At 43.1% G+C, this 13,377-nt stretch overlaps 1 protein-coding gene across 1 annotated transcript; it reads left to right on the top strand.

The window, feature by feature from the left end:
• The first annotated feature begins 514 nt into the window (after positions 1-514).
• Positions 515-7,499, top strand: LOC147884419 (expansin-A2-like). Its single transcript, XM_087398298.1, has 4 exons — positions 515-580; positions 6,599-6,662; positions 6,776-7,100; positions 7,193-7,499. Exons 2-4 carry the CDS (start codon positions 6,659-6,661, stop codon positions 7,497-7,499), a joined length of 636 nt encoding a protein of 211 aa, XP_087254424.1. The 5' UTR covers positions 515-580; positions 6,599-6,658.
• Positions 7,500-13,377: the final 5,878 nt, after the last annotated feature.

Below are 13,377 nucleotides of genomic sequence, written 5' to 3'. Positions count from 1 at the left end.
AGATGTAGGAACCCCCCCCCAAATCTCATTGACGAGGAGCGCAAGCGGAAGGCTCGTGAGTGCAAGAGAGCCTCTAGAGCTCGAGCTCGCGCTGCCACCACTGATCCACCTCCAGCTCTACCTCTACATCCCACCTCCACCCCCACCCCCACCTCCATTGTCCCCCCATGCTCATCCGCTCCCCTACCTCTAGCCTCTGCCCTTCCCCTAGCCACCTACATTTTGGCCTCCACCTCTACCTCTTCCCCCTCCACCCTCCCCCCTCCCCCTCCCCCTCCCCCTCCCCCTGCTCCGCTTGGCGCCTCCCTTCCCCCGTCCACCCTACCATCTCCCATTGATCCCCTTGCCCCACCTTGCAGCAGCAGTGTTGCTTCACGACGTGACTTGCCGAAGTCCACTATCCGTCGTCGTACTAGCAAGATTGTGCAGTCTTTTTTTTGTGACCTCACGCCAGCTTCGCAGTCTTCTCTTCTTATGTCCCTGATTGATCACCCTGACTTGGTAGAGTGTAGGAGGCTTGCTGGTCTTGGTGCACGTAGAGATAGGGTTGTATCTAGCGAGGTCCTTAGCAGTGTTCGACGTTCCTATGCTTCTATTAAGCATAGGCACTCCAATGATGCCTTGGCAGCACGTCGTGCTATTGTGGCTGCCATTAGTAGACCTCATATGATAGGCCATGTGCATACCGCTTCACGTCTTCTTCAGATTGCACCGCGCACATTGCGAGCAGGCATCATTAGGAGGCAGAGTCTAGAGGATAGTGAGACTGGTGCTCTTTGGGCTTCGAGTGGTCGTGCACCTCGCAGCGATCGATTGTTGGATGATTCCACTAGGTCCTTCATACAACAGTTTTGGGAGGAGCATTGCAGAGCATCCCCGGTGTTCAAGAAGGAATTGTGGAAGAGGGTGTCACGCGGTGTGTACATTGAGCATGGTGCATGTTTTTTGGAGTGTACCCAGACTGAGTTGTACACTCAGTTTGTAGAGGCGCACCCAGAGTTCAAGATTGGGCAGAGGTCATTTGAGCGATGCAGGCCATGGTTTGTGCGATGCATGGTCATAGGGGAGTGGTTCCTACTAGCCCTCGCGACTTCATTCATTCCATATTGTGTACGTGCTTTATTCCACTCCCTTGATTGTGTGGAAGGCACGTGTACTTTATGTGGTGACTTTGCTAGAGTGCCACGAGTTGCACTAGATACTTGTGATGTGCAGATGGTTCATTGGCAGCAGTATGAGTACTGTACCTTGACATTAGATGGTGGTGCACAGTCGAGGAGGTTGCAGCTTGTGGGGAAGGAGACACCACGTGTTGTATTCATTGACTATTTTTGAGGGAAGCTGTACCGCTACATACGCCACTCGCACACTGCGAAATGGGAGGATCGTCAGTTTCGTGCATTTTTGAGGACATTTCCTATAGGGGTGGTTGTCTCAGTGGTGGACTTTGTAGAGAATTACACCTTTGCACCACAACATGAGATCCAATCGGAGTATTATTTCTCCGAACAGGTGACGTGTGATTGAGTATTGATTTTTTCGCCGCCTCATTATATTGAATTATTTCAATAGTCATACTTTTTTTTCAATGCCATATTGCAGGTTGCTATATTTGTGCACATTAGCTATCGTCATGCACAGGCTCATGTGGATGGCATTGATAGCACCATGGACTCACGCATCATTGTGCGAGAGTATCACTTCTACATTAGTGATGATCGATCGCATGATGCCCATTTTGTGCAGCATTGCTTCACTTTGCATGATAGTTTCTTGAGGGATCATGGTGTCACATGGCAGCAGCGCTGGATCTGGTCAGACGACGGTTGCGGTGGTCAGTTCAAATCCGCTAGACAGTTTTATTGGTTCTGCAAATGGCACCGTGAGACAGGCATTCCGATCACATGGAGCTACTTCGAGACAGGGCACGGTAAGGGAGAGCACGATGGTGCAGGTGCTTGCATGAAGCGTGCTTTGCATCGATACCAGTTGCATCACAGTGCCGATCGCTTCAAGGATGCACATGATGTGGTGCGGTGGTGCAGCCAGCACTTATCCACTAGTGCTACGTCCTCGTTTCAGTCGCGTGACGATAGGGTGGTGAGCCGATATTTTTGGTGCATGGACATTGGGAGTCTTGATCGGTCGAGGCCTTTTGATTGTCGTTCCGTGCCTGGCACTCTTGATTTCCATTCCATCAGGCGCGTAGGTGAGTCTCACCCCGCGATCTTTTCTCGACGGTTTGCATGTTTTTGCTCTGCATGCATTGATGATGATTGGGGAGGGTGCTCCATGATACCATGGGCCGATCCATGGGTACGGCGAGTGCTTTCTCCCTTCCAGCCTTGGGAGGAGATACATGTGATGATCAGGATGCAGGATTCAGTTCCTCTAGAGATTATGACCAGCTTACAGATATTTTGCATATTGGTGATATCTTCGCGGTTATTGCTTCGGAGGGCAATGAGGAGGGTGTGGATTATTACTTGTTGCGATGCTCTATGCTGAAGAGTGTGCTGAATGAGGATACAGTGGATGGGCATGGGATGCACTTCAATGCTCATAGCATGATCGTAGGTGGCCACTATTTTCATCAGATACAGAGGCATGGTCGCTATATTGAGTTCCAGGAGTACATGGCGGATCAGGAGGCATACATGTATTCTCATCTTGTTGTTGGGATCAAGATTACTTTGAGTCGTGTTCGCACTCGCAAGGCGACGTCCACTCCACAATGGTGCCTTGCAGTGGCGGATCACGAGAGCATACTTGCAACTATTGGCATGAGAGCTGATCCTGAGGAGTAGCAAATTACATATCATATTTTTTGGGATCATCAGTTGATCAGATTGATTTTTATTGGGTATCACTAGTTGATTACACTTTTTTGTATTCGATATGTATAGGCTCACTGTGTGACCGTACCATTGTAATTTTCATGGACTCATATTTTGTATTTCACTATGATGGCTGTATACACGTTCATACACATCATTGTATTAGATTCTATTTTTAACATGATGTCCGATGTCTTCTCAATGGGATTTGTTGTGTTTGTAATACAAAAAATTGTTTATTAGTAGTAATGTTGTAATTTGTTTTGTGCATTAGGACATTTTAAAAACGTGACTAAGAAAATTCGCGCACGTACTAACGAAATATGCATGTGGACTTGCTTGTTGGGATGAAACTTCGCACGACTCTTAGGCCACCCTAGACATACATTGACGCAAGATTTGATCTGAATTGATTTGGTGTGCGCCACGTGGAAGGTACAATGCGTACATTTTTACAATCCCTACTAGCACTCGTGACTACGTATGAGCTATGGCGCATGTACTAACGAAATGCGCGTGTGGACTTATCTGTTGGGAATGAAACTTCGCACGACTCTTAGGCCACCCTAGACATACATCCACGCAAGATTTGGTCTCCAACTTATTTGGTATGTGCCACGTGGAAGGTATAATGCGTACATTTTTACAATCCCTACTAGCACGACTACGTGTGAGAAATGGCGCACGTACTAACCAAATATGCATGTGGACTTATCTGTTGGAGATTAAACTTTGCACGGCTCTTAGGCTACCATAGACGTACATCCACGCAAGATTTGGTCTGAATTGATTTGGTATGCGCCACGTGGAAGGTACAATGCGTACATTTTTACAATCCCTACTAGCACGACTATGTATGAGCTATGGCGCATGTACTAACGAAATACGCGTGTGGACTTATCTGTTGGGAATGAAACTTCGCACGACTCTTAGGCTACCGTAGACGTACATCCATGCAAGATTTGGTGCCCAACTGATTTGGTATGCGCCACATGGAAGGACAGTTGCGTGCATTTTTACAATCCCTACTAGCACTCGTGACTACGTATGAAAAATGGCGCACGTACTAATGAAATACGCACGTGGACTTATCTGTTGGGGACGAAACTTCACACGCCTCTTAGGCTACCCTAGGCATACATCCACGCAAGATTTGGTCTCCAACTGATTTGGTATGCGCCACGTGGAAGGACAAATGCATACATTTTTACAATTTCTACTAGCACGACTAAACCCTAAACCCTAAACCCTAAACCCTGGACCCTAAATCCTAAACCCTGTTGGGCATGAAACTTCACACACCTCTTAGGCTACCCTAGACGTACATCCACACAAGATTTGGTCTCCAACTGAATTTGTTTGCACCACGTAGAAGCAATCCCTACTAGCACGGCTAAACCCTAAACCCTGGACCCTAAATCCTAAACCCTGTTGGGGACGAAACTTCACACCCCTCTTAGGCTACTCTAGACGTACATCCACGCAAGATTTGGTCTCCAACTGATTTGGTTTGCGCCATGTAGAAGCAATCCCTACTAGCACGACTAAACCCTAAACCCTAAACCCTAAACCCTGGACCCTAAATCCTAAACCCTGTTGGGGATGAAACTTCACACACCTCTTAGGCTACCCTAGATGTACATCCATGCAAGATTTGGTCTCCAACTGATTTGGTTTGTGCCACGTAGAAGCAATCCCTACTAGCACGACTAAACCCTAAACCCTAAACCCTAAACCCTGGACCCTAAATCCTAAACCCTGTTGGGGATGAAACTTCACACGCCTCTTAGGCTACCCTAGATGTACATCAATGCAAGATTTGGTCTCCAACTGATTTGGTTTGCGCCATGTAGAAGCAATCCCTACTAGCACGACTAAACCCTAAACCCTAAACCCTGGACCCTAAATCCTAAACCCTGTTGGGGACGAAACTTCACACGCCTCTTAGGCTACCCTAGATGTACATCCACGCAAGATTTGGTCTCCAACTGATTTGGTTTGCGCCACGTAGAAGCAATCCCTACTAGCACGACTAAACCCTAAACCCTAAACCCTAAACCCTGGACCCTAAATCCTAAACCCTGTTGGGGACGAAACTTCACACGCCTCTTAGGCTACCCTAAACGTACATCCACGCAAGATTTGGTCTCCAACTGATTTGGTTTGCACCACGTAGAAGCAATCCCTACTAGCACGACTACACGTTAGCATACCACCAAAGTCAAAAGAAAATAGTAAAATTAAATTGTGGCCTAACATGTCACACCTTCCTTGTACTCCCATACATGAGTAGAGTTTAAGAGGGAGAAGTGGGATTGTTAATATGTGTATATTTTTTTGGTGCATAGCCACAACAACCCTTTCTTTTTACATAAACCAAATACCAACACTTTTCCTTATACCAACCGCCAATCCTTTCTCTTGTACATAAACCACTAAATGCAAAAGAAAATAGTGAAATAAAATGGTGGGCTAGCATGCCACACCTTCCTTGTATTCCCATATACATGCATTAATTGCCAATTGTGTTGATTTCTCTTCTTTATGTTCATTATCTTTTATACATGCATAATAATTAGATTGGTGCATTGGCAAATGTCATATTAAGGAAATTGAAATAGTCCTTAGAAACTTGGAAGGCATATGCGATTGTGATTTAGAAGGCACATGTGATTGTGGTTCGAATATGACAAATAATTAGGTCTTGTTTTCTTTGATCACCAATTAGCACAAGTATTGTTAACAATAAGAGACAAATTAAACACTGAGTCGTAATAAATAACAGCAAAATCATGCAAAGGACAATTCTAACTCCATTTTTGAAAAAAATCCCCAAAAAATTTATATTTTTTAAAAATTGTAGGGACAAAATATACGCTTCATGTCAATAATATTAAAAAACTAGAATTGTGAAAAAAGAATGCATAAAATATTACTTATATTTTATTGCAGAACCTAAAAATGTCTAGTATTATCATTTGCAAAAAGTATGACAAAACATGTGTGCCTCAGGATCTATGGAGCACTCTAAGGTGGATGGAACCTGTGTGGAAACATGATGAAGAGAGTACTCATGACATGTATCTCAAGTCAATTAGGTTCCAAGATAGATGTCGGAAGGACGATGCAAATGGGCGAGTCGGAGCGACGTTGGTGTGCATGGCTGGTGGCATATAGATCAACATCAGAGCGCATTACCAGACTAGAATTCAATGAGCAAATGGGGACTCGCGGCAGGAGCAGCCCTGCAAGGAATCAGTTTTATCGACAGGGTGGGCTGCTGAAAATGCAGGTGTATAGAACAAACCGGGATTGATCTTTCCCATCAGACAAAGGTAGAGGTTGATATACTTCAAACTGCAAACGACCGGTAGCTATCAGTTTGGAGAGTGCACCCCCAACAGTAGCTTGCGGGGGCTACAATCTTCAGTACGTTGCATGTTTCTGGTGTTGCACTAGGATGGTGCGGGGAACAAGCCATGTGAAGCGATTGAGAGAGGGAACGACGGACAAACCTGCATCAGCGGTGCCTGATTGCGCATTGCTGTATAAATTCTTCCTCTAGCTGTCTGTAACTTCCAAGGTGTAACTAGCTACTGCACTTCCTTCAGTATAGCCATCCTGCAAGAAGATTAGTCGTCCTCCACGAGCTCAGCGACCTTTCCGCGATGACTATGACAATATACTCACCGTTCTTGCTCCTCGCAATCCTGTTGGCAACTTGTGCATCCTGCCTTGCTGGTTATTACGGCTCGCCTCAGCTGGGTGGATGGACAAACGCCCACGCCACCTTCTATGGCGGCAGCGACGCATCTGGCACCATGGGTATGCATGACGATACTCTGTTTCAGTTCGTGATCTCTTTTCAAGCTGCAATTCGCGTCTTCGTTTGTTAAACACTTCTCAAATCCTCATATATTGTGGCTTGGCGAAAACAGGAGGTGCTTGCGGTTATGGCGATTTGTATTCTTCCGGCTATGGCACAAATACTGCCGCCCTGAGCACTGCCCTCTTCAACGGTGGGTCGAGCTGCGGTTCATGCTTCGAAATCAAATGTGATGCCGCCGCCGATCCAAAATGGTGCCTGCCAGGAGCTGGATCGATCGTGGTTACAGCAACCAACTTGTGCCCACCCAACGACGCCCTTGCCAACAACGACGGCGGATGGTGCAACCCGCCCTTGCAGCACTTCGACATGGCACAGCCTGCGTTCGAGAACATTGGAATTTACAGCGGGGGCATAGTTCCAGTCCAGTACAGAAGGTAATTCGCTGACAGAATAGTTTGGGAGTCCATATCAAATGTCCGAGTTTGTAGATAGTTTACTTATGATCCGAGAACTCTCGGTGCTGCAGGGTTCCGTGCGCGAAAAAGGGCGGAATTCACTTCACGATCAACGGTCATTCTTACTTCAATCTGGTACTTGTGAGCAACGTGGGAGGAGCTGGGGATGTGCAAGCCGTGTCGATCAAAGGCTCCAACACGGGCTGGCAGTCCATGAGCAGGAACTGGGGGCAAAATTGGCAGAGCAATGCACTATTGGATGGCCAGAGCCTGTCATTCCAAGTCACAACCAGCGACGGAAGAACCGTCGCGTCCTACAACGTTGCTCCTGCGGGGTGGCAATTCGGCCAGACATACAGCGGCGAGCAATTCACCTGATGGAGATCAATCCACAATTCCGGAAGCCAGCTGTAACTGTAATGTAGGTTATATGCACGAATGGCAGAGGCAAGCGATGCAGCTGCCCGCCTTTCGCAAGCGTTGCGCGCTGCAGATGCATGGTTCAATATGTAAGATTGTTGCTCGTAAGCAAATTGCTCTCCGAGCACAACTTGATGGCAATTTCCTTGCTTTTTATCAAAGTACAAGCGCCACACACCAATATAGCTATCATGGGATAATTAAACATCAATCTCTTCCTAGTTGTCCACAACTCTCGCCTAGCAAAAAACTAGCTAAGCTTCCTTGCAAATTTCATGGGATTAAGCATCAATCTGCCTCTAGTAGTTTCCCCAACAACGTGAGTGACAGAGGCTAAAATGATCCTAAAGTGGTATGATCTATAGATGTCCCACACCAAGGAATTCTTTGAGAACTAGGCTAAAATGATCTTAAACTAGTATGAATGTCCTAAACACGGCTAAATGCTTTCTTTAGATGTCCCACACCAAGGAATTCTTTGAGAGCTTCAAAAGCATGACATTCAGAGGGCCTTCTAGGGAAACCATGCATTCACCCATTCTGATCCATGCTTATGCTCGGCCCCCCAACAACTTTACCTCCACTTCCCTGAAATGTATCTAGACATGTAGGCCATTCGCCTCATATCATGCTCAGTATCCTTTCCATGTAGACCATGTGTTCAGTCCATTTGATTTCAATTGTCATGAGTTGTTAAGAATTAATGCAGTTATAGGTTGAGTGTTAGTGGTTCAAGTGTGATATTGGTTATTTTTAATGTCATGACCTACATCATCAAATGTCGAATAAATAGTTGAATTAATGAGTCCCCCCTCCCAAATAAGAAAGTTTTTCTTGTAAACGTCCAAAAGGTCAAGCTAGTACATGAGTTAGCCAACTATTAAGTAAGTGGGGAGTAAATTCCTCGTAAATTCACATGTTGTTCAAATTGTAACACTAGTTGAAATTATGGGGCCCCGATTGGTAGCCCATCTAGAAGAAGGGATTCATCTTGAACCACAATCAATTCTCTTTTTTAACTACCCATAACCCAACAGAACCATTTTTTCACCAATTTTGGCCCATGCTTGTGCCCCAGCCCTGAGCCAGCCCCCCAACAAGCTACCTCCACTTGCCTCAAATATGTCTAGACATGTAGGCCATTTGTCTCACATCATGCTTAGTACCCTTTTCTTGCATACCATGGGTTCACTCCATAAATGATTTTTTCAAGTTAAACTTTTATATTGGTGTCGAAAGTTTGTATGCCATAATAAAATTAAATGTTTGAAACATACTCCAGGATTTGAATCTTTTATGCAAAAAAATTTAAAGTTAAGCCACGATTTATATTTTTTCCTTCAAAATTCAAAATAAAAAAAATAAAAAAGTACTTCATTCTACCAAGATTGTGAAACTTAAAAAATACAACTTTCGACAAGATTTTATATTAATATATAAGCATAGCTTCGATAAAAACATCCTTGGTTCAGTCCATTTGATTTCCCCATCAATTGTCATGATTTGTTAAGAATTAATACAGCTATAGGTTTAGTGTTACTAGTTCAAGTGTGCTTTTAGTTATTTCTAATGCCATGACCTATGTTAGAGTAGTTTGGACTTACCACGATCATACTGACCATAGTAGGTGTGTGTCGTTAGTAAGCACATGGCCAGATGAGTAGAATCTTTTACGAAGGTCTTTACTTGGATGTAGGTGGGAATCTAGATATTGGGTCTTCACTTATGCCACATGATAGTAGTTGTGAGCCTATATGTATCTCTTTGCAAAAGTCGATATCAATAAAATTTTGCTAGCCATGTCTCTATTGTCTCCCTTTAAACCCCTTATATTTTTAACATGGTATTTTCTAGATCACGTTGACATCATGTCTCTCTCTGTTAATGTTGACAACTTGGTGTTTATAAAAACATGTCCCTTTGAGCATGAAGCAATCATTCCCCTTTGGAGCATCACTTCAAAAGACAAAGTTACACACTAGCAATATGCTAGTCTAAGGAAGTGGTACAACACCCCTCCCTTCCATGAATGATTTTGGAAACTAATTTTGTTGTGCTTCTTGGTTGTGTTGCAAAAGAATTCATGGATGCTAGCAAGAAATTTTGAGGAAAGTTTCTCGAGAGGAAAATATGTGACTATTTGTAGGTCACTTCATCATTGAAGATCCTAAACACTTCCATGCCTAACTACCTAAAGCTATTGTTGCACTCTCATAGCTTGTGAAATCAAGCTCATCAACATGACAAATGTTTCCATGCATACAAAATAGTAATTTTATCTTCTCTATCTAAAGGGGCAACATAGCTTGCATTAATTTGACTTTTTGTGGTCCAAGAGTTCTTGTTCAACTTGATGACTTGCATTTGAACTACCCTTCCCTTCCATGAATAATTTTGGAAACTTATTTTGTTGTGCTTCTTGGTTGTGTTGCAAAATAATTCATGGGTGCTAGCAAGAAAATTTGAGGAAAGGTTATCGACAGAAAAATGTGTGACTACATGTAGGCCACTTCATCATTGAAAATCTTAAAGACTTCCATGCCTAACTACCTAAAGCTATTGTTCCACTCTAGTCTTGTATAGCTTAAGAAATCAAGCTTATCAACATGACAAATTTTCCATGCATACAAAATAGTGATTTTAGCTTCTCTATGTGAATGGGCAACATGGCTTACATTTTGAGTTTTCCTTGTCCAAGAATTCTTCTTCAACTTGATGTCTTGAATTTGAACTAGCAACTTGTTGTGGTTCTTATGCATTCTTAAGAGCACTTGATCTGCACTTCAACCTTTAGGTCATTGTTAGCCTATTTGTAAGGATTTGGGAGGGAATTCATCTCTCCACCCACCATGGATGTCCTTGGCATCGTGAGAGATGTGGAGTCTGGAATTGATAGTCTCAAAGAATGGATTGCTAACCAAGGAGCAAGGAGAGATGCAAGAATTCCACAAGGCTCTCCACTTACATGGATGGACAGAGAGGAATTCGATGTAGAGAGATGGACAGAGAGGGATGAGACTCAGAAGATAGCAGAGAGCGAAAGACATTTACAATGTATTATAAAAGCAAGACAAGATCTCTTAGACTTCTTAAGCAGCCTACATTATCGAAGCACTCGGTATGGCCGAATTGATGGAGATGCTGAATGAACAAGAAGGGCCTCCCAAAGAGATTATAAAGAAACTGACTGTTTGAATTTCTTCCTTCATTCTAATTATGTTGAGGATATGGATGTGGAGTCCGTGGAAGATTAGGTTGTTGACAAGAGAAGAGATACTAATGATGAGGTCTTCTAGTGTGATCTTGGCCTATGTAGCCTGTAATAGTCATTAATCTTATTTTGTATTCTGAGCAACAAGTTTGGTAGGGCTGAGAAGATCATATTAGAACTGCTAATACAATTTATTTTTTAGTAGCAAATTCTAATGCAGTGTGGCTCTTATGACTCTATAATGTTATAAACTTTGACCCTATAGTATGATTTGAGTTATCTTATTGTTTTGAGTCGCAAATTCTCATCAAGTGTATCCATGATAAATGTCCCTTATGTATCCATGAGAGAATGCCCCTTATGCATTCACATATTTAATAAAAACCAAAATAACATTGTGAGAGAAGGAAAACAAGTCACACATTTAATATGTATCCACGATGAATGCCCTTTATGTATTCACATTTAATACAATCAACCAAAATATCATTTTGAGCAACAAAATCACAAATACAAAGTTTTACGACTTTGCCCTTTTACATGCATCACTTGCTAATAAAGTTTTTCTACTTCAAAAAATAACTTGTGTACATGCTAAACCCCATCATAAAGCTTCACAAAATGAAGTGGATTTTGATGCTTCATGTGGACTCCGTTATGATGCTTTAGAAGTAGACTCTATCTCTTGAGGCTTTGATGCTTTAGGCATATATGGACTCTTCCTTCTTGCATAGATTTTGTCTACTTTTAAGTGTGGACTCCGTGGTGTTGGTTTAGGTGTAGAATCTAGTGGAGGTTGTGATTCCCTAAGCATATATTGAATCTCTACTTTTGAGTGTGGGGTAGATGATGATTCCTTGGGCATAGACTCCTCAGCAGGGTGTGATGCCAGCGGCGTAGAATGAGTCTCTACTTCCACTCGGGGACTTTGCTGGGATGCTTTGGGTGTAGACTCCCGAAAATGGTATGAATCTTTGGCCGTAGATTGAGTCTCTACTTCCGCGAGTGGATTCCATTTTGATGCTTTGGGTTTATACTCCTCGAGGGTATGTTGAATCTCAACTTTTGCAGCGGATGGAGTTGATTGTGATGGTTTGAGAGTAGACTCCTACTTCAAAGGCTGTGATGGATTGGGAGTATAATGAGTCTCTACTTCCTCGAGAGTCTTTGATGCAAACTTGGGTGTCTCAATTATTTTATTAGAGATTGAGCAATTATGAATCGAACAGTATGAGCCACAAATGTATATAGTTCTACATCAGAATATGTAGAGATTGAGGATTGTGAGCCCTTCACATCAAATATTTCATCGAGGAGCAACTTGCGTTGTAGCACACTCTCCACCCACAACTGTATGGATCATTTTGCTCTACAACCTTGCATCATTGTAAGTCCATTGCTTCTTGAAAGTCACCATGATAGTTTGTGACTTGTTCAATTGCAATTATTAACCTTGATGTGGACCTATCCATCATAACATATAAGGGAATGAATACGTGCATCACAAAAGATACATACCATGAAAGTTACAATGTTAGATATGCTCAATGCCCCACCTTCTTGGTAACACGCAGTGGTCCAAGGTGCTCAAGTTGTAAGGCCCCCATATGAGGAGAAGCCATGTGTGAGCCCGGGACACTGGATGGATCCTGACTTGCATGTTAGATGAGGTCTATCAATGAGACAGTTGATGGTAGAAAGGTGATTGTGTGGGAGCCCCTTATTCTTGCTGGGGTGACGGTATAGGGAATATTTCTTGAATATTCCCTGGACGACTAGTCGGTTCCATCGACTATGTTGATCTGACTACCGCCCTCATAGCTATAAAGAGGCAACCTCCCTAGTCCATTGTAGCAGATCAGATGTTTCAGCAAAGTAATTAACTAACTAATTAATTAATTTATTAATTGTTGAACCCCTCCCCTATAACCCTCCCTTTATCAATTAACTAATTAATTTACTAATCCCCTTCCCATAACTAATTAATTCACTAACTCCCCTTCCCTATAACCCTTCCCCTTAGTTAACCCATTTTTGTCGCACAACCATATAAAAACAAGGTCCGAGGTGTGCTATTCCAACAAGTACTTATCGGATGCATGCACCACTTTGTAAGCATGTAAATATCACCTAGTTTGAGATGTGTGCAAAGTATGGCATCCATTGGATCTGATTTGCATGGTCAATCATGCATTATACACCATTTTCCCACTAGTGTTATGCACCACCATAAAAAAACATAGTCCTAGGTGTGTTATTCGAACAAGAACTTATCATATGGGTGCGCAACTTTGCATGCAAGTCCATACCATCTAGGTTGAGGTGCATGCAAAGTATTTTGCCCATCGCATATGCTTTGAATGGTCGATCAAGAATTAAACATCATTTTTTCCTTAGTGTCATGCACAAGCATATAAAAACATGGTCCTAGGTGTGTTATTCCAACATGTACTTATTGGATGGGCATTCCACTTTGCAAGCATGTAGATACCACCTAGTTTGAGGCATGTGCAAAGTATTGTGTCCATCCGATAGGCTTTGCAGTGTCAATCAACCATTAAATACCATTTTTTCCTCAATGTCATGCACAACCATATAAAAACATGGTCCTACATGTGCTATTCC

Source organism: Dipteris shenzhenensis, chromosome 27 (genome assembly GCF_047967505.1).
Source record: "Dipteris shenzhenensis isolate YYH24624 ecotype China chromosome 27, Dip_SZ_1.0, whole genome shotgun sequence".
NCBI classification, from domain to species: domain Eukaryota; kingdom Viridiplantae; phylum Streptophyta; class Polypodiopsida; order Gleicheniales; family Dipteridaceae; genus Dipteris; species Dipteris shenzhenensis.
The sequence above is the reverse complement of the archived record's forward strand: the minus strand, read 5'-3'. Positions and strand labels throughout refer to the sequence as shown.